The sequence below is a fragment of the Arachis stenosperma genome, chromosome 9 (assembly GCF_014773155.1).
Source record: "Arachis stenosperma cultivar V10309 chromosome 9, arast.V10309.gnm1.PFL2, whole genome shotgun sequence".
Taxonomy (NCBI): Eukaryota; Viridiplantae; Streptophyta; class Magnoliopsida; order Fabales; family Fabaceae; genus Arachis; species Arachis stenosperma.
The window spans coordinates 121,173,766-121,201,354 of NC_080385.1; the positions used below are offsets into that span (position 1 = coordinate 121,173,766).

Consider the following 27,589-nt stretch of genomic DNA (forward strand, 5'->3'; position numbering starts at 1 on the left):
GAGTTTGATTTGCATCTTCTGACAACAGAGCATTCAAACTCGTGAGATCAGAACCTTTGTGGTAGAGACTAGAATCAATTGGCAGCATTCCTGAGATCCGGAAAGTCTAAACCTTGTCTGTGGTATTCCGAGTAGGATCTGAGACGGGATGACTGTGATAAGTTTCAAACTCACGAATGTTGGGCGCAGTGACAGTGTGCAAAAGGATAGAGAGATCCTATTCCGACACAAGTAAGAACCGATAGATGATTAGCCGTGCGGTAGCTTTGCCTGGTATTTTTCATTCGAGACGAGAGATCCAACAGTTGATTACTCGTACAAAAATCATACCTGGACCATTTTCACTGAGAGGATGGATGGTAGCCATTGACAACGGTGATCTACTAACATACAACTTGCTATGGAAGGAAGCCATGCGTGTTTGGAGAAGAAGAGAATAGGAAAGCAGAGATTCAGAAGACAAAGCATCTCTGAAACCTCAACCTGTTCTCCATTACTGAATAACAAGGATAATTCATTTCATGCTCTTTTACCTTTTACAAATGAAATCATTTTATCACTAATCTCCTGACTAAGAGTTACAGGATAACCATAGCTTGCTTCAAGCTGGCAATCTCCGTGGGATCGACCCTTACTCGCGTAAGGAATTATTACTTGGACGACCCAGTGCACTTGCTGGTTAGTTGTGCGGAGTTGCAAAGGTGTGATTGTAATTCCGTGCACTAGTATCTCCAAGTTTTTTGGATAATAAATGGGTTTTAGCATCAAGTGTCCATTCTAAATCATTTTTGCCTGTTAAATCAAGAGCGGCAAATTCAAGCTTTTGTAAATTTGACATGATAGATCTATTAACAAAAATAAATAAAAACTAGTAAATAATTAAGAATAATATATAATTCATATAAAAAGAAGATGTAATGACCAAATCAGTACCCAAAAGATTCAAACGCTGATGGTGATGGTGGTCCAGATGGCTTTTTACTCTTTAAGGATGGGGTGGGCATAAATCCTGTAAACCTGCTCTGTGTTGCTGGGCTTGCTGCTACCATGATTTTCCTAGTTATAGTTGGTGGCCTAAATGGAGCTGAAGATTGGACTTAAAGAGTGGGCCTAACTGTTGGACCTTGTGGCATTGACCCAGACCCACTACATGGGACTGCAACACTGGATGGTGAGGCTGGAATTTGAGATTTAGACCCAATAGCAGGCTTGACAACCCTAGGTTGAGCAGGGGGGTGGTGGTGCAGCTGCTGCATTTTGTGTGGGAGTTAGAGGTGTTGTTGAGGTGGCTATCAGTCCTCTTCGAGTGGTGCTGCCTCTTCCCCTTGGCAGAACTGGGTTACCCCTTACAAAAGTAGGTCTGCCTCTCCTTGTTGGTGTTGGTCCTGTTGGCCTTGTGGTCATTGGAGGTGCTGGTTCTGAGCTAGTTGATGGTCTACCCAAGGTAGATGCTGCAGGTATGGTGTCTGCATTAGGGGGTGCAGCATTTGTTGTAGTGTTCCCATCTTTGGCAGTGTTTTGGATCAATTTGGCATTTAGTTAAAAAAGCTTTTATAGGTTCAGATCCAACATTTGTTGTAGTGTTCTCGTTATTCACATCTTCATTCATAACACCACTCTCACCTTTGTTCAACTCGTTAACATCAACAGTGGCCTCAGTCACAACTTCGTTCACAGTCTCATTCACAACAACACTCAAAACCTTATTCAACTCATTAACCTCACCAGTGGCCTCATTCATAGCTTCATTCTCCCTCTCATTAGTCTGATCAGGTGGATTGATTTCAACCACACTCTTACTGCTATCGTCAAACACCACGTTTTCGTCAATAATTTCAAGGTTAGCATCAATAGGGTAATCAAAATAAAGATGATCAGTGTTGTCATTCTTCATCGCACTGTCACACATCCTCATCAATTCAGCATCCGTCCTGAGCACTCTAAGGCCCTTAGCTTAAGACAAATCCGTTTGATTTGGGGTAAAATCAATTTCAATTAGGTTTATTTCCAGTTAGGCTAATAACTTATTTAATTACAAATTCCAACTCAAATAAAACCTATCTTGTCAGCAAAAACCGTTGTCCAGCATTGTCTTCGTTGGAGTTGTATCCGGCAAGCACGAAGACATTCTTGGCAATTTTTTAAATTATTCAGATACTATTTTGTCAATATCAATAGTCAAGTACTAAAAGTCAACGTTTGAATCTTTCGGGTACTGATTTGGTTATTACCTCTAAAAAAAAAGATAAGTAAAAGAAAAAAATAAACCAATTTACATAAGAAAATTGATAAAAGATATTATTTTTTTAAGATAATAAAAATAATTTCAATAAATTATTAAAATTATACATTCATTGTTGAGAATGTAAATAAAATTGTGATGCTAGCACTACAAGTGCTATATTTTTACTTAAAAAAACAATATTTTTAATATATATTTTCTTAAAAAAATTGTTTCTCATTTAGTTCGAAGAATAATTATGTTTATAACATGATTAATTATCATTTACTTCGGAGAATGATATTAATTTTAAATAAAGTATTATACATAAAAAATATAAATAAATCAAACAACGATAATAACATAACAAATAAGAGAAAATATAGGAAAGGAAGAGAGACAGTAAACTGAAATGCATGAGAAAAAATAGAAAATTACCGAAGAAAGAAAAAAATGACGTTTTGTTTCTATAAGTTTTAATACATTACCCTTTGAAAGTTTAATGCGGTAATGGATAAGAAATTTAATTGAGTTGAATCACTTGGCATGAGTTCGTTTTCAACGTAATGCATAGATACTAGTATTTAAATGCATGTATTAAAAAAAATGAGGAGTTTGATTATGGCCCAGCGTTCAAAACCACAATTAGTCAATGCATAAAATTGATATATAATGGAATTGATCATATGTCATATAGTTAAAAAAAAGACATATAGGACATTAAAAAAAATGTATATAGAATGAACTCAATGAAGCACGTCATAGAGATAATAAAAAAATTGATGCAGAATAAAATAGCTTATGTGTAGTGTAAAAGAAAAAAAAACTGTGGTGAAAGAGAAATAGAAAATTACTTAGATCATAGTAATATCATCCTAATAACGTGTTATGAAAATAAAGATTAGAATTAAAAAAAAATAAAAAATATAAAAAATAGGAGATGATCTTTTTTTTGGTGACTAACAAGAGATGATCTTCATTAATGATCGGTGTGTATACAAAATTTTAAAAAAGAACTATTTATAAGAAAAGATCTAATTTCTAACTGACTTAGTTAGATTAATTGATTCTATGTATTTAAAATTTAAAATATAATTATAGTCTAAAACATTTATAATAGATATATTTATAACATATTAAAAATTGATTTGCGTCCTATTTTTTTTATTTTTTTGGGCTGTGAGAAGTAGTTGTGAGGCCTAAGGGAAAGAAAAAACAAAAAAAAAACTTTCGCTTCTTGTGGCGATTGGTTCAGAAGCGGAAGTTTCAACCGTTGTTGGTGTCCAATCTAGCTGATGAGCGGATAATTTGTACGCTTTTTGGCATTGTTTTTAGTATGTTTTTAGTAGTTTTAGTTGAGTTCTTAGTATATTTTTATTAGTTTTTAGTTAAAATTCACTTTTCTGGACTTTACTATGAGTTTGTGTGTTTTTCTGTGATTTCAGGTATTTTCTGGCTGAAATTGAGGGACCTGAGCAAAAATCTGATTCAGAGACTGAAAAGGACTGCAGATGCTGTTGGATTTTGACCTCCCTGCACTCGAAGTGGATTTTCTAGAGCTACAGAAGCCCAATTGGCGCGCTCTCAACGGCGTTGGAAGGTAGACATCCTGGGCTTTCCAGCAATATATGATAGTCCATACTTTGCCCAAGATTTGATGGCCCAAACCGGCGTTCAAAGTCACCCTCAGAATTCCCAGCGTTAAACGCCGGAACTGGCACCAAAATGGGAGTTAAACGCCCAAACTGGCACAAAAGCTGGCGTTTAACTCCAAGAAGAGTCTCTACACAAAAATGCTTCATTGCTCAGCCCAAGCACACACCAAGTGGGCCCGGAAGTGGATTTTTATGTCATTTACTCATCTCTGTACACCCTAGGCTACTAGTTCTCTATATATAGGACCTTTTACTATTGTATTGGAGAGCTTTTGATCATGTTTTTATGATTGAACTCACTTTGGGAGGCTGGCCATTCGGCCATGCCTAGACCTTGTTCTTATGTATTTTCAACGGTGGAGTTTCTACACACCATAGATTAAGGTGTGGAGCTCTGCTGTACCTCGAGTATTAATGCAATTACTATTGTTCTTCTATTCAATTCCGCTTGTTCTTTGTCCAAGATATCACTTGTTATTCAACTTGATGAATGTGATGATCCGTGACACTCATCATCATTCTCACTCAAGAACAAAGTGACTGACAACCACTCTTGTTCTACAAGCAAACAAGGCTCTAGTGTTTATCTCTTAGATTCCTGATGCACGATGCATGGTTGATCGCCTGACAACCGAGTGCTCGCCTGACAACCGAGCCAGCCATTCCGTGAGATCAGAGTCTTCGTGGTATAGGCAAGAACTGATGGCGGCATTCAAGAGAATCCGGAAGGTCTAACATTGTTTGTGGTATTCTGAGTAGGATTCAATGATTGAATGACTGTGACGTGCTTCAAACTCCTAACAGGCGGGGCGTTAGTGACAAACGCAAAAGAATCACTGGATTCTATTCCGGCCTGACCGAGAACCGACAGCTGGATAGCCGTGCCGTGACAGGGTGCGTTGAACATTTCCACTGAGAGGATGGGAGGTAGCCACTGACAACGGTGAAACCCTTGCATAAGCTTGCCATGGAAAGGAGTAAGAAGGATTGGATGAAGACAGTAGGAAAGCAGAGAGACGGAAGGGAAAGCATCTTCATACCCTTATCTGAAGCTCTCACCAATGATATACATAAGTATCTCTATCTTTATCTTTATGTTTTATTCATCATCTATACCCATTTGAGTCTGCCTGACTAAGATTTACAAGGTGACCATAGCTTGCTTCATACCAACAATCTCCGTGGGATCGACCCTTACTCGCGTAAGGTTTATTACTTGGACGACCCAGTGCACTTGCTGGTTAGTTGTGCGGAGTTGTAGTGATCACGATTTCGCGCACCAAGTTTTTGGCGCCATTGCCGGGGATTGTTTTGTGTATGGACAACTGACGGTTCATCTTGTTGCTTAGATTAGGTATTTTTTTTTCAGCGTTCTTAAGAATGAATTCTAGTGTTTCAAGGTGATGTTCTTATCATCACCAAAGCTGATTGATCTTCATCAATTTAGCTCTTGAATGCAATGTTCTGCTGAAGCTTGACTAGCTATGTCTAATTCCTTTAGACTAAAGCTTTAGACTAACATTGCATGATTCCTGGAATTCTCATTAAGAATTTTGATACCTTTATTTTCCTTTTCACTTAATTTTCGAAAAAAAGCACAAAAAATTTACAAAATCATAAAAACCAAAAATATTTTATGTTTCTTGTTTGAGTCTAGTGTCTCATTTTAAGTTTGGTGTCAATTGCATGTTTTTGTTCTTCTTGTATTCATTCATGTGTCTTCATTAATCTTCAAGTTGTTCTTGATGATTTCATTGCTCTGATCTTTGAATTCTATTGACTTGAGTGTTTTGTTGTTTCTCATGTGCATTCTCATCTTGTTAGTGTCAGTAGTATACAAACTGCTAAGTTTGGTGTCTTGCATGCATTGTTATTTGATTTTGGTTGCATTTTTTATTATTAAAAATCTAAAAATATTTTTAATTTGTGTCTTTTCAAGTCAATAATACAGAGAATTGAAGATTCAGAACATACTGCAGAGAAATTATACAAAAAAAGCTGGGCGTTCAAAACGCCCAGTGAAGAAGGACAGACTGGCGTTTAAACGCCAGCCAGGGTGCCTGGTTGGGCGTTTAACGCCCAAAAGGGTAGAGTTTTGGGCGTTAAACGCCAGAATGTGGACCATTCTGGGCGTTTAACGCCAGGATGGCACAAGAGGGAAGATTTTGTTTTTCAAATCAATTTTTTTTAGTTTTCAAAGTTTTTCAAAATCAAATCTTTTCAATCAAATCTTTTTCAAAATTAATTTCTTTCCTTTTTCAAAGATACTTACTAACAATTAATGATTTGATTGAACATCTCAAATTTGTTGTCTTTTCTGTTGAGAAAGGTTTAATGTTTGAATCATATCTTTTCTTGTTAGGCAAGTCATTAATTTTTAAAATCAAATCTTTTTAAAATTATTTTTCAAATCATATCTTTTCAATCATATCTTTTTAAAACCATAACTTTTCAATCATATCTCTTTAATCACATCTTTTTCAAAATAGTTTTCATTCATATCTTTTCGATCTCTAATTTCAAAATCTTTTTCAAAAATTACTTGATCTCTTTCTCACTCTTGATTTTCGAAAATCAAATTAAAGTTTTTCAAAATGTTTTTAAAATCTTTTTACTTAATTTTCGAAAATTACTTCCCTTCTTCTCACATCCTTCTATTTATGGACTAACACTATCCCTTAATGCAAAATTCGAACTCCATCTTCTTTGATAAGTTCGAATTTTCTACCTCTGTCTTCCATTTTTCTTTTCCTCTGACACATCAAGGAATCTCTATACTGTGACATAGAGGATTCCATATTTTCTTGTTCTCTTCTCCTTCATATGAGTAGGAACAAAGACAAAGGCATTCTTGTTGAAGCTGACCCTGAACCTGAAAGGACCTTGAAGCGAAAGCTAAGAGAAGCTAAGGCACAACTCTCTGTTGAGGACCTGACCAAATTCTTCAAAGAAGAAGAACCCATGGCAGTCGAAAACAACAACAATGCCAACAATGCAAGGAAGGTGCTGGGTGACTTTACTGCACCTACTCCCGACTTCTATGGGAGAAGCATCTCTATCCCTGCCATTGGAGCAAACAAAGCCTCAATTAGTTTCTCTAATGCAACAGAATTGCAAGTTCCATGGACTTCCATTGGAAGATCCTCATCAGTTTTTAGCTGAATTCTTGCAAATCTGTGACACTGTCAAGATTAATGGGGTTGACCCTGAGGTCTACAGACTTATGCTATTCCCTTTTGCTGTAAGAGACAGAGCTAAAACATGGTTGGACTCACAACCTAAAGAAAGCCTGGATTCTTGGGAAAAGCTAGTCAATGCCTTCTTGGCAAAGTTCTTTCCACCTCAAAAATTGAGTAAGCTTAGAGTGGAAGTCCAAACCTTCAGACAGAAGGATGGAGAATCCCTCTATGAAGCTTGGGAAAGATACAAACAATTGATCAGAAAGTGTCCTTCTGACATGCTTTCTGAATGGAGCATCATAGGCATCTTCTATGATGGTCTATCTGAACTGTCCAAGATGTCTTTGGATAGCTCTGCTGGAGGATCTCTTCATCTGAAGAAGACGCCTACAGAAGCTCAAGAACTAATTGAAATGGTTGCAAATAACCAATTCATGTATACTTCTGAAAGGAATCCTGTGAACAATGGGACTAATCAGAAGAAAGGAGTTCTTGAGATTGACACTCTGAATGCCATATTGGCTCAGAATAAAATATTGACTCAACAAGTCAATTTGATTTCTCAAAGTCTGTCTGGAATGCAAAATGCACCAAGCAGTACTAAGGATGCTTCATCTGAAGAAGAAGCTTATGATCCTGAGAACCCTTCAATGGAAGAGGTGAATTACCTAGGAGAACCCTATGGAAACACCTATAATTCTTCATGGAGAAATCACCCAAATTTCTCATGGAAGGATCAACAGAGACCTCAACAAGGTTTCAACAACAATAATGGTGGAAGAAACAGGTTTAGCAATGGCAAGCCTTTTCCGTCATCTTCTCAGCAACAGACAGAGAGTTCTAAGCAGAATACCTCTGACTTAGCAACCATGGTCTCTGATCTAATCAAAACCACTCAAAGTTTTATGAATGAAACAAGGTCCTCCATTAGGAACTTGGAGGCACAAGTGGGACAGCTGAGCAAGAAAGTTACTGAACTCCCTCCTAGTACTCTTCCAAGCAATACAGAAGAAAATCCAAAAGGAGAGTGCAAGGCCATCAACATGGCCGAATTTGGAGAGGAAGGAGAGGAAGTGAACGCCACTGAGGAAGACCTCAATGGGCGTGCACTGACCTCCAATGAGTTCCCTAATGAGGAACCATGGGAATCTGAGGCTCAAAATGAGACCATAGAGATTCCATTGGATTTACTTCTGCCATTCATGAGCTTTGATGAGTATTCTTCCTCTGAAGAGGATGAGTATGTCACTGAAGAGCAAGTTGCTAAATACCTTGGAGCAATCATGAAGCTAAATGACAAGTTATTTGGAAATGAGACTTGGGAGGATGAACCTCCTTTGCTCACCAAAGAACTGGATGACTTGTCTAGGCAGAAATTACCTCAAAAGAGACAAGACACTGGGAAGTTTTCAATACCATGTACCATAGGCACCATGACCTTCAAGAAGGCTCTGTGTGACTTAGGGTCAAGTGTAAACCTTATGCCTCTCTCTGTAATGGAGAAGCTAGGGATCTTTGAGGTGCAAGCTGCAAGAATCTCACTAGAGATGGCAGACAATTCAAAGAAACAAGCTTATGGACTTGTAGAGGATGTTCTAGTGAAGATTGAAGACCATTACATCCCTGCTGATTTCATAGTCCTAGAGACTGGGAAGTGCATGGATAAATCTATCATCCTTGGCAGACCCTTCCTAGCCACAGCAAAGGCTGTGATTGATGTTGATGGAGGTGAACTGATCATTCAAGTGAATGAAGAATCCTTTGTGTTTAAGGCTCAAGGATATCCCTCTGTCACCATGGAGAAGAAGCATGAAGAGCTTCTCTCAAATCAGAGACAAACAGAGCCCCCACAGTCAAACTCTAAGTTTGGTGTTGGGAGGCCACAACCAAACTCTAAGTTTGGTGTTGAACCCCCACATTCAAACTCTAAGTTTGGTGTTGGGAGGTTCCAACATTGCTCTGAGCATTTGTGAGGCTCCATGAGAGCCCTCTGTCAAGCTACTGACATTAAAGAAGCGCTTGTTGGGAGGCAACCCAATGATATATTTTATCTATTTTCCTTTGTTATTTTACGTTTTTTGTAGGTTGATGATCATGAAAAGTCACAAAATCAATTGAAAAAGCAAAAACAGAATGAAAAACAGGAAGAAAAAACAACACACCCTGGAGGAGAACTTGCTGGCGTTTAAACGCCAGTGAGGCTAGTAGTTGGGCGTTTAACGCCCAGTCTGGCACCATTCTGGGCGTTTAACGTCAGAAAGGGGCACCAGACTGGCGTTAAACGCCAGGAAAGGGCAAGAACCTGGCGTTAAACGCCAGAAAGGGGCACCAGCCCGGCGTTGAACGCCAGAATTGGCTCAAAACGTGATTTTGCATGCCATTTGGTGCAGGGATGACTTTTCCTTGACACCTCAGGATCTGTGGACCCCACAGGATCCCCACCAACCCCACCACTCTCTCTCTTCTTCACCCATTCACCAATCACCTCAATACCTCTTCCCCAAAAACCCTTCACCTATCAAATCCCATTTTTCTCTTCACCACTCACATCCATCCTTCATAAAACCCCACCTACCTCAACCTTCAAATTCAAACCACTTTCCCTCCCAAACCCACCCATACATGACCAAACCATGAGCCCCCCTCTCCTATATAAATCCTTCTTCACTCCTTCATTTTCACACAACCTAAACACCACTTCTTCCCCCTTTGGCCGAACCACATAGCCTCCTCCATCTCCTCCATTTTTCTTCTTCTTCTACTCTCTTCTTTCTTCTTTTGCTCGAGGACGAGCAAGCATTTTAAGTTTGGTGTGGTAAAAGCATTGCTTTTTGTTTTTCCATAACCATTTATGGCATCCAAGGCCGGAGAAACCTCTAGAAAGAGGAAAGAGAAGGCAAAAGCTTTCACCTCCGAGTCATGGGAGATGGAGAGATTCATCTCAAGGGTGCATCAAGACCACTTCTATGAAGTTGTGGCCATGAAGAAGGGTCAACTTTGATCAAAAGTTGGACCAAGTCCTCACAAACATTTGTGAAGAGGGCGCTCAATGGAAGAGAGATTCAAGAGGGAAGCCGGTTCAACTAAGAAGGCATGACCTCAAGCCCATCACCAAGAAAAGGATGGAGCAAACAAGAGATCCCACTCATCATGAAATCCCTGATATACCTCAAGGGATGCACTTTCCTCCACAAGACTATTGGGAGCAAATTAACACCTCCCTAGGAGAATTGAGTTCCAACATGGGACAACTAAGGGTGGAGCACCAAGAACATTCCATCCTCCTCCATGAAATTAGAGAAGATCAAAGAATCATGAGAAAGGAGCAACAAAGACAAGGAAGAGACATTGAGGAGCTCAAGCACTCCATAGGATCTTCAAGAGGAAGAACAAGCCGCCATCACTAAGGTGGACACGTTCTTTAATTTCCTTGTTCTTTGTTTTTCTGTTTTTCGAATTTTAGTGCTTATGTTTATCTATGTTTGTGTCTTGTGATCATTAGTGTCTTAGTGTCTATGCCTTAAAGTTATGAATGTCCTATGAATCCATCACCTTTCTTAAATGAAAACTATTTTTTTCACAAAAGAACAAGAAGTACAGGATTTCGAATTCATCTTTAAAACTAGCTTAATTAGTTTAATGTGGTGATAATACTTTTTGTTTTCTGAATGTATGCTTGAACAGTGCATATGTCTTTTGAATTTGTTGTTCATGAATGTTAAAATTGTTGGCTCTTGAAAGAATGATGAAAAAGGAGACATGTTATTGAGGATCTGAAAAATCATTAAAATGATTCTTGAAGCAAGAAAAAGCAGTGAATACAAAAAAAAAGAGGAGAAAAGAAAATAAAAAAAAAGAGAAAGAAAAAAGGAAAGAAATAAAGTTGTGATCCAAGGCAAAAAGAGTGTGCTTAAGAACCCTGGACACCTCTAATTGGGGACTTTAGCAAAGCTGAGTCACAATCTGAAAAGGTTCACCCAATTATGTGTCTGTGGCATGTATGTATCCGGTGGTAATACTGGAAGACAAAGTGCTTTGGGCCACGGCCAAGACTCATAAAGTAGCTGTGTTCAAGAATCATCATACTTAACTAGGAGAATCAATAACACTATCTGGATTCTGAGTTCCTAAAGAAGCCAATCATTCTGAATTTCAAAGGATAAAGTGAGATGCCAAAATTGTTCGGAGGCAAAAAGCTACTAGTCCCGCATCTAATTTGGAGCTAAGTTTCATTGATAATTTGGAGTCTATAGTATATTCTCTTCTTTTTATCTTATTTGATTTTCAGTTGCTTGAGGACAAGCAACAATTTAAGTTTGGTGTTGTGATGAGCGGATAATTTGTACGCTTTTTGGCATTCTTTTTAGTATGTTTTTAGTAGTTTTAGTTGAGTTCTTAGTATATTTTTATTAGTTTTTAGTTAAAATTCACTTTTCTGGACTTTACTATGAGTTTGTGTATTTTTCTGTGATTTCAGGTATTTTCTGGCTAACATTGAGGGACCTGAGCAAAAATCTGATTCAGAGATTGAAAAGGACTGCAGATGCTGTTCGATTCTGACCTCCCTGCACTCGAAGTGGATTTTCTGGAGCTAAAGAAGCCCAATTGGCGCGCTCTGAACGGCGTTGGAAAGTAGACATCCTGGGCTTTCCAGCAATATATGATAGTTCATACTTTGCCCAAGATTTGATGGCCCAAACCGGCGTTCAAAGTCACCCTCAGAATTCCCAGCGTTAAACGCCGGAACTGGCACCAAAATGGGAGTTAAACGCCCAAACTGGCACAAAAGCTGGCGTTTAACTCCAAGAAGAGTCTCTACACGAAAATGCTTCATTGCTCAGCCCAAGCACACACCAAGTGGGCCCGGAAGTGGATTTTTATGTCATTTACTCATCTCTGTACACCCTAGGCTACTAGTTCTCTATATATAGGACCTTTTACTATTGTATTGGAGAGCTTTTGATCATGTTTTTATGATTGAACTCACTTTGGGAGGCTGGCCATTCGGCCATGCCTAGACCTTGTTCTTATGTATTTTCAACGGTGGAGTTTCTACACACCATAGATTAAGGTGTGGAGCTCTGCTGTACCTCGAGTATTAATGCAATTACTATTGTTCTTCTATTCAATTCCGCTTGTTCTTTGTCCAAGATATCACATGTTATTCAACTTGATGAATGTGATGATCCGTGACACTCATCATCATTCTCACTCAAGAACAAAGTGACTGACAACCACTCTTGTTCTACAAGCAAACAAGGCTCTAGTGTTTATCTCTTAGATTCCTGATGCACGATGCATGGTTGATCGCCTGACAACCGAGTGCTCGCCTGACAATCGAGCCAGCCATTCCGTGAGATCAGAGTCTTCGTGGTATAGGCAAGAACTGATGGCGGCATTCAAGAGAATCCGGAAGGTCTAACCTTGTCTGTGGTATTCTGAGTAGGATTCAATGATTGAATGACTGTGACGTGCTTCAAACTCCTAGCAGGCGGGGCGTTAGTGACAGACGCAAAAGAATCACTGGATTCTATTTCAGCCTGACCGAGAACCGACAGCTGGATAGCCGTGCCGTGACAGGGTGCGTTGAACATTTCCACTGAGAGGATGGGAGGTAGCCACTGACAACGGTGAAACCCTTGCATAAGCTTGCCATGGAAAGGAGTAAGAAGGATTGGATGAAGACAGTAGGAAAGCAGAGAGACGGAAGGGAAAGCATCTTCATACACTTATCTGAAGCTCTCACCAATGATATACATAAGTATCTTTATCTTTATCTTTATGTTTTATTCATCATCTATACCCATTTGAGTCTGCCTGACTAAGATTTACAAGGTGACCATAGCTTGCTTCATACCAAAAATCTCCGTGGGATCGACCCTTACTCGCGTAAGGTTTATTACTTGGACGACCCAGTGCACTTGCTGGTTAGTTGTGCGGAGTTGTAGTGATCACGATTTCGCGCACCACTAGCCAGACAGTCTCTTATCCTGTCTTAAATTAATTTTCCCTTTTCTTTCTGAATCTAAAATCTTTTGGACACAGAATGTTGTGAGGCTCACCTCCAATTGAGCTAGAGGCAAATAACTGTATCAAGGTTCCCGAGTCCAATACATTTTTTATTTTAAAAAATGTAATCCGAAATAGCATAATAGCTACAGGCTTTTTCGTTTCACAGACATAATGGGCTGGTGCAAGTTTATCCAAAAATGAAAAAAGTATTTCCAGTTGTTGCTAATTTTTTTTCTCAGTCCAAATGTTTGGCTACTACTTTATAGTTTTGGGCGTGTTAGCTCCTTTCAGTGCCGAAAAGGCAAAAAAGAAGAACATGTGTTAAACACAACATAATAATATGGTTGATTATTGATGGTGTGGCATTGGGTGACAGGAGAAGGGTGCGGAGGGAGAGAAGAGTAAGAGAAGAACAGAGAGAGACATAGAGGAGGGAGAGAGAGAGAGAGAGAGAGAGAAACCGAGCGAGCGAGATCTCCGAGTTAGGGTTCCCAAATTCCCCCTGTGCAAGGTCAGTGAGCGCCTAATTCACCCAATTTCTTTCAATTTCTTTGTTATCAATTGTTTTTGTTCCTAGAAAAAAAAAACAGCGAAGCATCTCGAAAAGCTGAAATATGATTTGGTAAATATGATGCTGCTGATGATGATGAAGGAAACTGTGTGTGAGAAAGAAGTGTGCTTGTTGTATGCAGGAGGAGGCGAGTGTGAGGGATTTAGAGAGAGAAGAGAGGTGAGAACGTTGAGTGCTCAGCTGAGAGATTCCATTTCACCCCCAACAGGAGAACGAGTGCCTAGAATTTCTTTTTTATTTTTTTTATTTTCTTTTCTTGTTCCCCCTCCCTTTCTTTGCTTTCCCCACATTCTGTTAGGCACTTTCCCTCTTTCATTGCGCTACCTTCAAGTCTCTGATGGAGCAGCGAAAGCTTGTGGTGAGTCACGTAAATTCAACTTGTTTCTCTTCAATCCTCTAATCATATGTATTTAGGAGTGATTGACAATAATTAATGTTCTGGCATTCCTTTTGTTGATGAACATTATACTTAGTCAGTTGTTCGCGTGGGTAGTTATTTTCTCACTTTCTGCCTTCGTAATTTTTTCCTAGGTTTTGGGTATTCCATGGGACGTGGACACTGAGGGCTTGAGGGAATGCATGAGCAAGTACGGTGAATTGGAAGATTGTATTGTCATGAAGGTTAATCTATCTTTACATTTTTTATTAAGTGTTGCTATTTCATGTTCAATTCACCATTGGAGAATCCACTTGACATACCATGTCAATTGTAGATTTTCACCATTGATTGACAAGGTGATTTCTCCTTTCGCTCTTGTTTTTGGTAAGAAAAAATGCTTGTTTATTATGAAATGAAAACATTGCACATGACATGGAGTTACTTTAATCATTTATCCTATACAAATTACGTGAAGTATACTGTGAAATAACTGCTAGAATTAATGCATATGAATGTCTAATTATTTACCACGTCAGTTGTACTTGGTTTCTTAATAAATGCATTGTAGCACTTAGCATTACTCTCTTAGGGTAGTGGACTACTGGTTCTCTGTGAATTATTAGCGATCACATCCCATGAGGTTTCAAGATATAGCTCTTAACCCCAAACTCGTGCAAATATTGCACTCTGCCCCCAAAGTTACAAAAATATTGCACTGCACCCTTAGCACGTTCTAATCAACTTTCTTTATTTTAGGAGCGATCAACTGGACGATCTCGTGGATTTGGATATGTTACATTTGCTTCAGTGGATGATGCTACGGTAACTGCTGTCTTTATGTAGATGGTCATGTGCACACACTTTATCATGATCTGACTGACTTTCTGGTAGCAGGATGTTCTATCAGGTGAACATGTTCTTGGCAACAGGATGCTGGAGGTCAAAGTGGCCACACCAAAGGTAGTAATCAAATTGCTGTTAGGACATTAAATCTATTCTGATTCATTGCTGAGTTATACTATCCTGCTGATTTTGTAATGTTTCATTTTAAAGGAGGAGATGAGAGCACCAGCCAAAAAAGTAACCAGAATATTTGTAGCCAGGATTCCACAATCAGTAACAGAAGCATCTTTTAGAAGGTACATGATTATGTTGTATCTTCATTAAAGATGTGAAGACTCGAGAGTGTTGTTTTCATTGCTAGCATAGTCTTATAATTTTATGTTATTTTCTCTTTTGGTGGTTTTGCAGTCATTTTGAGAAATATGGTGATATAACAGATCTGTACATGCCAAAGGTACTCCACTCCCTGGCATTGTCATACGAGATGTAAATTGTAGTTAATATGTATAATTTTGTATGCATGTACGTTGTTGATAGTTGCCCAGTAGATTTATGCATGATGCACACATATTTATATGATATTATTGTAGTTGTATGAATGATTTATGATTTATTTCCATTTTCCAACAGGATCAAGGATCAAAAATGCATCGTGGAATTGGTTTTATCACCTTTGCAAGTGCAGGTTGGGTTGTGTGCTCTACTCCTCACTACGTGCATATTTTAAGTGAATGGGGTTTATAATATTCTAGTTTCCTTTTAATGTAACTTGATAGTTATCTAAGCTTGATTGACACATGTTATACACACATTTTTAATGCATACAATATGTGCCCTCACTTGTTGCTCTATATTTTGGTTTATATACTTACTTTTTGAGTGTAGTGGAAAGGATGTATCAGTCACTATAAGGGAGATTTTCTGTCTTGCAGATTCTGTCGAGAGTTTGATGGCAGAAACCCACGAACTGGGAGGTTCTACCATGGTGGTTGATCGAGCTACACCCAAGGCAAGAATTTTCATAAAAATGTCTAACCTAAAATGTGTTTGTGTGTATATATTCAGTGCAATAATACTTTTGGATTTAGTTGCATACACGAGCCATTTGTTTTTCTACCGAAAGGTATTTTATTTGTTTTGGTTTTCGTTATAACGTTAGTAAAATAATATTGTATATGCCATTTGCAGGATGATGACTTTAAGCCAATAGGCAGGATGCCACAGGGAGGGTATGGTGCATATAATGCTTATATTTCTGCAGCAACTACATATGTAGCACTTGGTGCTCCTACTTTGTATGATCATCCAGGCCCAGTCTACGGAAGTAAGCATGGAATAAAGCTCTGGTGTTGAATAAAGATGACTATTGTTGCTGCATACTGATTAGCTTATTCTCTAAATCAGGGGGAGAACCATCTCGTGGAATTGGTAAGAAGATTTTTGTTGGCCGACTTCCTCCAGAGGCAACTTCTGAGGATCTTCATCAATATTTTGGAAGATTTGGCCGTATATTAGATGTTTATGTTCCCAGGGTAAGATATTTAAGAACACATACGATTTTTCTAAACTGCTTAGATCAACAGTCTTCTTTGATGTAGGATCCTAAGAGATCAGGTCATAGAGGTTTTGGATTTGTTACTTTTGCCGAAGATGGTGTAGCAGATCGTGTCTCACGAAGGCCCCATGAAATTTGTGGACAACAGGTACATTATTTAGCATTTGTTTCTATCTTGGATTGTTCCCTATTTTCACAAGTATCTATTGCCTTTTCTTTGCAATTGAAATTGAAATATATATATATATATATATATATATATATATATATATGTGTGTGTGTGTGTGTGTGTGTGTGTGTGTGTGTGTGTGTGTGTGTGTGTGTGTGTGTGTGTGTGTGTGTGTGTGTGGTGATAGAAGGGAATATATGTTGATTGAGGTTAACTGCCTGTCCTTTGAATGCCCATTTGTTATTTGATGTTTGAAGCATGCTATTGTTGGAATAACATTGGAACACTTGTATCTAAAGTTGGTACTTTATGAAGAAGTGATGAGTCATAATATGGATTTGTGGTTTTGTTCCTATTTATGGAAAGCTATCACAGTGCATCGCTATATATGTTGATTATATCACGACAAGAAATCTATACCATAGAACTTTATGATACTTTTTATGACATTACATCTTGGATCTTGTTATGAATGTCAAGCTGAACTCGATGGTAATTGTGTGATAATATACACAGTGGCAGATTTGTACATAATGGTGAACAAATTTGGTCTTCTAGTGTTGTCTGTATTCCTTCTGATGGAAAAATTGAGAGTATAATTGGTGCACGAAATTGTGATCATCAATGGCGCCATCAACATGGTACGCTCATTGCAATCTCAACTCTCTATCACAACTCCGCACAACTAACCAGCAAGTGCACTGGGTCGTCCAAGTAATAAACCTTACGCGAGTAAGGGTCGATCCCACGGAGATTGTTGGTATGAAGCAAGCTATAGTCACCTTGTAAATCTTAGTCAGGCAGACTCAAATGGGTATGGGTGATATACGAATAAAACATAAAGATAAAGATAGAGATACTTATGTAATTCATTGGTGAGAACTTCAGATAAGCGAATGGAGATGCTTTGTCCCTTCCGGCTCTCTGCTTTCCTACTGTCTTCATCCAATCCTTCTTACTCCTTTCCATGGCAAGCTTATGCAAGGGTTTCACCGTTGTCAGTGGCTACCTCCCATCCTCTCAGTGGAAATGTTCAACGCACCCTGTCACGGCACGGCTATCCATCTGTCGGTTCTCAATCAGGCCGGAATAGAATCCAGTGATTCTTTTGCGTCTGTCACTAACGCCCCGCCCTCAGGAGTTTGAAGCACGTCACAGTCATTCAGTCATTGAATCCTACTCAGAATACCACAGACAAGGTTAGACCTTCCGGATTCTCTTGAATGCCGCCATCAGTTCTTGCCTATACCACGAAGACTCTGATCTCACGGAATGGCTGGCTCGGTTGTCAGGCGAGCGCTCGGTTGTCAGGCGATCAACCATGCGTCGTGTATCAGGAATCCAAGAAATATTCACCCAATCTAAGGTAGAACGGAGGTGGTTGTCAGTCACACGTTCATAGGTGAGAATGATGATGAGTGTCACGGATCATCACATTCATCAAGTTGAAGAACAAGTGATATCTTGGAACAAGAACAAGCAGAATTGAATAGAAGAACAATAGTAATTGCATTAATACTCGAGGTACAGCAGAGCTCCACACCTTAATCTATGGTGTGTAGAAACTCCACCGTTGAAAATACATAAGAACAAGGTCTAGGCATGGCCGAATGGCCAGCCTCCCAAAGAGGGTTCAATCATAAAAACATCATCAAAAGATCCTAAGATTGAAAGATGAAAATACAATAGTAAAAGGTCCTATTTATAGAGAACTAGTAGCTTAAGAATGAGTAAATGACATAAAAATCTACTTCCGGGCCCACTTGGTGTGTGCTTGGGCTGAGCAATGAAGCATTTTCATGTAGAGACTCTTCTTGGAGTTAAACGCCAGCTTTTGTGCTAGTTTGGGCGTTTAACTCCCACTTTGGTGCCAGTTCCGGCGTTTAACGCTGGGAAATCTGAAGGTGACTTTGAACGCCGGTTTGGGCCATCCAATCTTGGGCAAAGTATGGACTATCATATATTCCTGGAAAGCCCAGGATGTCTACTTTCCAACGCCGTTGAGATCGCGCCAATTGGGCTTCGGTAGCTCCAGAAAATCCACTTCGAGTGCAGGGAGGTCAGAATCCAACAGCATCTGCAGTCCTTTTCAGTCTCTGAATCAGATTTTTGCTCAGGTCCCTCAATTTCAGCCAGAAAATACCTGAAATCACAGAAAAACACACAAACTCATAGTAAAGTCCAGAAAAGTGAATTTTAACTAAAAACTAATAAAAATATACTAAAAACTCAACTAAATATACTAAAAACATACTAAAAACAATGCCAAAAAGCGTATAAATTATCCGCTCATCACAACACCAAACTTAAATTGTTGCTTGTCCTCAAGCAACTGAAAATCAAATAAGATAAAAAGAAGAGAATATACTATAGACTCCAAATTATCAATGAAACTTAGCTCCAAATTAGATGAGCGGGACTAGTAGCTTTTTGCCTCCGAACAGTTTTGGCATCTCACTTTATCCTTTGAAATTCAGAATGATTGGCTTCTTTAGGAACTCAGAATCCAGATAGTGTTATTGATTCTCCTAGTTAAGTATGATGATTCTTGAACACAGCTTCTTATTGAGTCTTGGCTGTGGCCCAAAGCACTCTGTCTTCCAGTATTACCACCGGATACATACATGCCACAGACACATAATTGGGTGAACCTTTTCAGATTGTGACTCAGCTTTGCTAGAGTCCCCAATTAGAGGTGTCCAGGGTTCTTAAGCACACTCTTTTTGCCTTGGATCACAACTTTATTTCTTTCTTTTTCTTTCTTTTTCTCTTTCTCCCTTTTTTTTCGTGTTTTTTTTTCTTTCTTCTCTCTTTTTTTTTGTATTCACTGCTTTTTCTTGCTTCAAGAATCATTTTTATGATTTTTCAGATCCTCAGTAACATGTCTCCTTTTTCATCATTCTTTCAAGAGCCAACAATTTTAACATTCATGAACAACAAATTCAAAAGACATATGCACTGTTTAAGCATACATTCAGAAAACAAAAAGTATTATCACCACATTAAACTAATTAAGCTAGTTTTAAAGATGAATTCGAAATCCTGTACTTCTTGTTCTTTTGTGAAAAAAATAGTTTTCATTTAAGAAAGGTGATGGATTCATAGGACATTCATAACTTTAAGGCATAGACACTAAGACACTAATGATCATAAGACACAAACATAGATAAACATAAAGCATAAATTTTCGAAAAACAGGAAAATAAAGAACAAGGAGATTAAAGAACGGGTCCACCTTAGTGCTTGTTCTTCCTCTTGAAGATCTTATGGAGTGCTTGAGCTCCTCAATGTCTCTTCCTTGCCTTTGTTGCTCCTCTCTCATGATTCTTTGATCTTCTCTAATTTCATGGAGGAGGATGGAATGTTCTTGGTGCTCCACCCTTAGTTGTCCCATGTTGGAACTCAATTCTCCTAGGGAGGTGTTCAGTTTCTCCCAATAGTTTTGTGGAGGAAAGTGCATCCCTTGAGGTATCTCATGGACTTCATGATGAGTGGGGTCTCTTGTTTGCTCCATCCTTTTCTTAGTGATGGGCTTGAGGTCATGCCTTCTCAGTTGAACTGGCTTCCCTCTTGAATCTCTCTTCCATTGGGCACCCTCTTCACAAATGTCTATGAGGACTTGGTCCAACCTTTGATCAAAGTTGACCCTTTTTGATTTTGAAAGGGACCTCGGGGATAACCTTCTTCAAGGCCACAACTTCATAGAAGTGGTCTTGATGCACCCTTGAGATGAATCTCTCCATCTCCCATGACTCGGAGGTGGAAGCTTTTGCCTTCCCTTTCTTCTTTCTAGAGGTTTCTCCGGCCTTGGATGCCATAAATGGTTATGGAAAAACAAAAAGCAACGCTTTTACCACACCAAACTTAAAAGCTTTGCTCGTCCTCGAGCAAAAGAAGAAAGAATAGAGGAGAAGAAGAAGAAGAAAATGGAGGAGATGGAGGAGGCTGTGTGGTTCGGCCAAAGGGGGAAGAAGTAGTGTGTAGGGTGTGTGAAAATGAAGGAGTGAAGATGGGTTTATATAGGGGTGAGGGGAGGGGTAGGGTTCGGCCATTATGGGTGGGTTTGGGAGGGAAAGTGGTTTGAATTTTGAATGGTGAGGTAGGTGGGGTTTTATGAAGGATGGATGTGAGGTGTGAAGAGAAAGATGGGATTTGATAGGTGAAGGGCTTTTGGAGAAGAGGTGTTGAGGTGATTGGTGAATAGGTGAAGAAGAAGAGAGAGGGTGGTGGGGTAGGTGGGGATCCTGTGGGGTCCACAGATCCTGAGGTGTCAAGAAAAAGTCATCCCTGCACCAAAATGGCATGCAAAAATGCGTTTTGAGCCAATTCTGGCGTTAAACGCCAGGCTGGTGCCCATTTCTGGCGTTTAACGCCAAGTACTTGCCCATATCTGGCGTTTAACGCCAGTCTGGTGCCCCTTTCTGGCGTTAAACGCCCAGAATGGTGCCAGACTGGGCGTTAAACGCCCATCTGCTAGCCTTACTGGCGTTTAAACGCCAGTAGGTTCTTCCTCCAGGGTGTGCTGTTTTTCTTCCTGTTTTTCATTCTGTTTTTGCTTTTTCAATTGATTTTGTGACTTCTCATGATCATCAACCTACAGAAAACCTAAAATAACAAAGGAAAATAGATAAAATATAACATTGGCTTGCCTCCCAACAAGCGCTTATTTAATGTCAGTAGCTTGACAGAGGGCTCTCATGGAGCCTCACAGATACTCAGAGCAATGTTGGAACCTCCCAACACCAAACTTAGAGTTTGACTGTGGGGGCCCTGTTTGGCTCTGTTTTGAGAGAAGCTCTTCAAGCTTTCTCTCCATGGTGACAGAGGGATATCCTTGAGCCTTAAACACAAAGGATTCTTCATTCATTTGAATGATCAGTTCACCTCCATCAACATCAATCACAGCCTTTGCTGTGGCTAGGAAGGGTCTGCCAAGGATGATAGATTCATCCATGCACTTCCCAGTCTCTAGGACTATGAAATCAGCAGGGATGTAATGGTCTTCAACCTTCACCAAAACATCCTCTACAAGTCCATAAGCTTGTTTTTTTGAATTGTCTGCCATCTCTAGTGAGATTCTTGCAGCTTGTACCTCAGAGATCCCTAGCTTCTCCATTACAGAGAGAGGCATGAGGTTTACACTTGACCCTAGGTCATACAGAGCCTTCTTGAAGGTCATGGTGCCTATGGTAAAAGGTATGGAGAACTTCCCAGGGTCCTGCCTCTTTTGAGGTAATTTCTGCCTAGACAAGTCATCCAATTCTTTGGTGAGCAAAGGGGGTTCATCCTCCCAAGTCTCATTTTCAAATAACTTGTCGTTTAGCTTCATGATTGCTCCAAGGTATTTAGCAACTTGCTCTTCAGTGACATACTCATCCTCTTCAGAGGAGGAATACTCATCAGAGCTCATGAAAGGCAGAAGTAAGTCCAATGGAATCTCTATGGTCTCATTTTGAGCCTCAGATTCCCATGGTTCCTCATTGGGGAACTCAGTGGAGGCCAGTGGACGTCCATTGAGGTCTTCCTCAGTGGCGTTCACTGCCTCTCCTTCCTCTCCAAATTCGGTCATGTTGATGGCCTTGCACTCTCCTTTTGGATTTTCTTCTGTATTGCTTGGGAGAGTACCTGGAGGGAGTTCAGTAACTTTCTTGCTCAGCTGTCCCACTTGTACCTCCAAATTCCTAATGGAGGACCTTGTTTCAGTCGTGAAACTTTGAGTGGTTTTGATTAGATCAGAGACCATGGTTGCTAAGTCAGAGTTGTTCTGCTTAGAATTCTCTGTCTGTTGCTGAGAAGATGATGGAAAAGGCTTGCCATTGCTAAACCTATTTCTTCCACCATTATTGAAACCTTGTTGAGGTCTCTATTGATCCTTCCATGAGAGATTTGGATGATTTCTCCATGAAGAATTATAGGTGTTTCCATAGGGTTCTCCCATGTAATTCACCTCTTCCATTGAAGGGTTCTCAGGATCATAAGCTTCTTCTTCAGGTGAAGCATCCTTAGTACTGCCAGGTGCATTTTGCATTCCAGACAGACTTTGAGAAATCAAATTGACTTGCTGAGTCAATATCTTGTTTTGAGCTAATATGTCATTCAGAGTATCAATCTCAAGAACTCCTTTCTTCTGATTTGTCCCATTGTTCACAGGATTCCTTTCAGAAGTGTACATGAATTGGTTATTTGCAACCATTTCAATTAGCTCTTGAGCTTCTACAGGCGTCTTTTTCAAATGAAGAGATCCTCCAGCAGAGCTATCCAAAGACATCTTGGATAGTTCAGAGAGACCATCATATAAAATACCTATGATGCTCCATTCAGAAAGCATATCAGAGGGACACTTTCTGATCAATTGTTTGTATCTTTTCCAAGCTTCATAGAGGGATTCTCCTTCCTTCTGTCTGAAGGTTTGGACTTCCACTCTAAGCTTACTCAATTTTTGAGGTGGAACGAACTTTGCCAAGAAGGCATTGACTAGCTTTTCCCAAGAGTTCAGGCTTTCTTTAGGTTGTGAGTTCAACCATGTCCTAGCTCTGTCTCTTACAGCAAAAGGGAATAGCATAAGTCTGTAGACCTCAGGGTCAACCCCATTTGTCTTGACAGTGTCACAGATTTGCAAGAATTCAGCTAAGAACTGATGAGGATCTTCCAATGGAAGTCCATGAAACTTTCAATTCTGTTGCATTAGAGAAACTAATTGAGGCTTAAGCTCAAAGTTGTTTGCTCTAATGGCAGGGATAGAGATGCTTCTCCCATAGAAGTCGGGAGTAGGTGCAGTAAAGTCATCCAGCACCTTCCTTGCGTTGTTAGCATTGTTGTTGTTTTCGGCTGCCATGGGTTCTTCTTCTTTGAAGATTTCTGTTAGGTCCTCAATAGAGAGTTGTGCCTTAGCTTCTCTTAGCTTTCGCTTCAAGGTCCTTTCAGGTTCAGGGTCAGCTTCAACAAGAATGCCTTTGTCTTTGTTCCTGCTCATATGAAAGAGAAGAGAACAAGAAAATATGGAATCCTCTATGTCACAGTATAGAGATTCCTTGAGGTGTCAGAGAAAAAGAAAATTAGAAGGAAGAGGTAGAAGAATTCAAACTTAGTCAGATAGAGTTCGAATTGTGCATTGAGGAGGAGTGGTACTCCATAAATAGAAGGATGTGAGAAGAGAGGAAGAAATTTTCGAAAATTAAGTGAAAGATTTTGAAAACATTTTGAAAAACTTTAATTGGTTTTCGAAAACCAGGAGTGGGAAAGAAATCAAGTAATTTTTGAAAAAGATTTTGAAATTAGAATTTAAAAAGATATGATTGAAAACTATTTTGAAAAAGATGTGATTAAAAAGATTTGATTGAAAAGTTATGGTTTTTAAAAAGATATGATTGAAAAGATATGATTTGAAAATGATTTTAAAAAGATTCGATTTTAAAAATTAATGACTTGCCTAACAAGAAAAGATATGATTCAAACATTAAACCTTTCTCAACAGAAAAGGCAACATACTTGAATTGTTCAATCAAATCATTAATTGTTAGCAAGTATCTTTGAAAAAGGAAAGAAATTGATTTTGAAAAAGATTTGATTGAAAAGATATGATTTGAAAAAGATTTGATTTTGAAAAACTTTGAAAACTTGAAAAAAATCTGAATTAAAAACAGAATCTTTCCTCTTGTGCCATCCTGGCGTTAAACGCCCAGAATGGTGCACATTCTGGCGTTTAACGCCCAATGCACTACCTTTTGGGCGTTAAACGCCCAACCAGGCACCCTGGCTGGCGTTTAAACGCCAGTCTGTCCTTCTTCACTGGGCGTTTTGAACGCCCAGCTTTTTCTGTGTAATTCCTCTGCTGCATGTTCTGAATCTTCAGTTCCCTGTACTATTGACTTGAAAATAGAACCAAGATCAAATAAACAATGCATACAAGACACCAAACTTAAAATAAGACACTAGACTCAACAAGAAACATAAAATCTTTTTTTGGTTTTTTATGATTTTGTAATTTTTTTGTGCTTTTTTCGAAAATTAAGTGGAAAAGAAAATAAAGGTATCAAAATTCTTAATGAGAATTCCAGGGATTATGCAATGTTAGTCTAAAGCTTCAGTCTAAAGGAATTAGACATGGATAACCAAGCTTCAGCAGGACATTGCATTCAAGAGCTAAATTGATGAGAATCAATCAGCTTTGGTGATGATAAGAACATCACCTTAAAACACTAGAATTCATTCTTAAGAACTCTGAAAAATACCTAATCTAAGCAACAAGATGAACCGTCAGTTGTCCATACTCGAAACAATCCCCGGCAACGGCGCCAAAAACTTGGTGCACGAAATTGTGATCATCAATGGCGCCATCAACATGGTACGCTCATTGCAATCTCAACTCTCTATCACAACTCCGCACAACTAACCAGCAAGTGCACTGGGTCGTCCAAGTAATAAACCTTACGCGAGTAAGGGTCGATCCCACGGAGATTGTTGGTATGAAGCAAGCTATAGTCACCTTGTAAATCTTAGTCAGGCAGACTCAAATGGGTATGGGTGATATACGAATAAAACATAAAGATAAAGATAGAGATACTTATGTAATTCATTGGTGAGAACTTCAGATAAGCGAATGGAGATGCTTTGTCCCTTCCGTCTCTCTGCTTTCCTACTGTCTTCATCCAATCCTTCTTACTCCTTTCCATGGCAAGCTTATGCAAGGGTTTCACCGTTGTCAGTGGCTACCTCCCATCCTCTCAGTGGAAATGTTCAACGCACCCTGTCACGGCACAGCTATCCATCTGTCGGTTCTCAATCAGGCCGGAATAGAATCCAGTGATTCTTTTGCATCTGTCACTAACGCCCCGCCCTCAGGAGTTTGAAGCACGTCACAGTCATTCAGTCATTGAATCCTACTCAGAATACCACAGACAAGGTTAGACCTTCCGGATTCTCTTGAATGCCGCCATCAGTTCTTGCCTATACCACGAAGACTCTGGTCTCACAGAATGGCTGGCTCGATTGTCAGGCGAGCGCTCGGTTGTCAGGCGATCAACCATGCGTCGTGTATCAGGAATCCAAGAGATATTCACCCAATCTAAGGTAGAACGGAGGTGGTTGTCAGTCACACGTTCATAGGTGAGAATGATGATGAGTGTCACGGATCATCACATTCATCAAGTTGAAGAACAAGTGATATCTTGGAACAAGAACAAGCAGAATTGAATAGAAGAACAATAGTAATTGCATTAATACTCGAGGTACAGCAGAGCTCCACACCTTAATCTATGGTGTGTAGAAACTCCACCGTTGAAAATACATAAGAACAAGGTCTAGGCGTGGCCGAATGGCCAGCCTCCCAAAGAGGGTTCAATCATAAAAACATGATCAAAAGATCCTAAGATTGAAAGATGAAAATACAATAGTAAAAGGTCCTATTTATAGAGAACTAGTAACTTAAGAATGAGTAAATGACATAAAAATCTACTTCCGGGCCCACTTGGTGTGTGCTTGGGCTGAGCAATGAAGCATTTTCGTGTAGAGACTCTTCTTGGAGTTAAACGCCAGCTTTTGTGCCAGTTTGGGCGTTTAACTCCCACTTTGGTGCCAGTTCCGGCATTTAACGCTGGGAAATCTGAAGGTGACTTTGAACGCCGGTTTGGGCCATCAAATCTTGGGCAAAGTATGGACTATCATATATTGCTGAAAATCCCAGGATGTCTACTTTTCAACGCCGTTGAGAGCGCGCCAATTGGGCTTCTGTAGTTCCAGAAAATCCACTACGAGTGCAGAGAGGTCAGAATCCAACAGCATCTGCAGTCCTTTTCAGTCTCTGAATCAGATTTTTGCTCAGGTCCCTCAATTTCAGCCAGAAAATACCTGAAATCACAGAAAAACACACAAACTCATAGTAAAGTCCAGAAAAGTGAATTTTAACTAAAAACTAATAAAAATATACTAAAAACTCAACTAAATATACTAAAAACATACTAAAAACAATGCCAAAAAGCGTATAAATTATCCGCTCATCAATAATTTCTTGGTTTTAAATGATTATGCTAGCATCTTGCTCCTGCAGATAGCATTAGATTCAGCCACACCTGTTGATGATGCAAGTCCAAGTGGGAATTTTATGATAAATGGTGTGGGTTCTTTTGGGGGTTATGGAGGTCCTATGCGAACTTATGGGAGGATGTATGGTAGCCTGGACTTCGATGATGTGAGTATATACACAGTAATGATTTGATGTGAAGAAAATGGAAATTGGATTAATGTGATTTTGCAAGTGCACCTTGCATGTTAAACATGGGCACTATTTAAGTATATATTAAAATACCATATAGTTGTACATATTTGGCTTTTGCTTATAATCTATTTTCTTTTGTAGTGGGGTTATGGAATTCCCAGTGGGAGGCCATCAAGAGCAGATTGGAGGTATAGACCATACTAGGAGAGAGCACAGTTTTATTGGTATCATCGCCGTCCGAAATGCTAAAATAGATGCCAGCGAACTATTTCTATATTTAATAATTTTTAAGTTGTAGGCACTATGGATTGGATTCTAATTTATGTATTGTAAACCAGATAATATTGTTTCCCCTCATATGTTTTTATTATCGTGTATCTTAGTTGTATTGTATTTGATTCATATCGTAAAGATTTGACAAAGTTTAGTTTATTGCTAAAAGGTCCAACATAATGTTTCCTCTTTTATCTGAGTTTGCAACCAGCTATGTAACAGATGATGAAAAATGTGTTCCATGTAGTATTCGTTGTGTTATTATAGTATTTGCAGTGTTGAAGCTGATTTATGATTCACCATAAATAAATGTAGTCTTTTGCCCAACCTACAGGTCAAGAAAACTTGGCTTTGATTTCAGTCCTCTTTATGTAGTGGAATAGCTTTTTGATTACGTCCGCAAAATGTTTTTAACCGCATGGATGTAGTTCATTTAATTATGAAAATAGATTCTTTCCAGTTTTTTTAATAATTGAGTAAATAAAGTGTGATTTTTTACTATTAATTTTATAAGTGGGA

At 39.1% G+C, this 27,589-nt stretch overlaps 1 protein-coding gene and 1 non-coding gene across 2 annotated transcripts; one reads left to right on the forward strand and one right to left on the reverse strand.

Annotated features, from left to right (window-relative positions):
• Nucleotides 1–7,231: 7,231 nt before the first annotated feature.
• On the reverse strand, nt 7,232–7,339 carry LOC130952482 (small nucleolar RNA R71). Its single transcript, XR_009074662.1, has one exon. It is a non-coding gene; the product is annotated as a small nucleolar RNA R71 (small nucleolar RNA).
• Nucleotides 7,340–13,975: 6,636 nt separating this feature from the next.
• Nucleotides 13,976–27,001, forward strand: LOC130951989 (uncharacterized). The gene is made up of 13 exons (XM_057880752.1): nt 13,976–13,996; nt 14,170–14,259; nt 14,774–14,839; nt 14,912–14,977; nt 15,071–15,156; nt 15,269–15,314; nt 15,491–15,545; nt 15,793–15,874; nt 16,048–16,196; nt 16,265–16,392; nt 16,459–16,563; nt 26,630–26,770; nt 26,939–27,001. Exons 1-13 carry the CDS (start codon nt 13,976–13,978, stop codon nt 26,999–27,001), a joined length of 1,098 nt encoding a protein of 365 aa, XP_057736735.1.
• Nucleotides 27,002–27,589: the final 588 nt, after the last annotated feature.

Bases quoted from the DNA above. Each gene is read 5' to 3' on its own strand.
- LOC130951989 (XM_057880752.1), top strand. From the start codon at position 13,976: ATGGAGCAGCGAAAGCTTGTG. The intron at 15,157-15,268 runs GTACATGATTAT...GTGGTTTTGCAG, and splicing joins ACAGAAGCATCTTTTAGAAG to TCATTTTGAGAAATATGGTG. The intron at 26,771-26,938 runs GTGAGTATATAC...TTTCTTTTGTAG, and splicing joins GTAGCCTGGACTTCGATGAT to TGGGGTTATGGAATTCCCAG.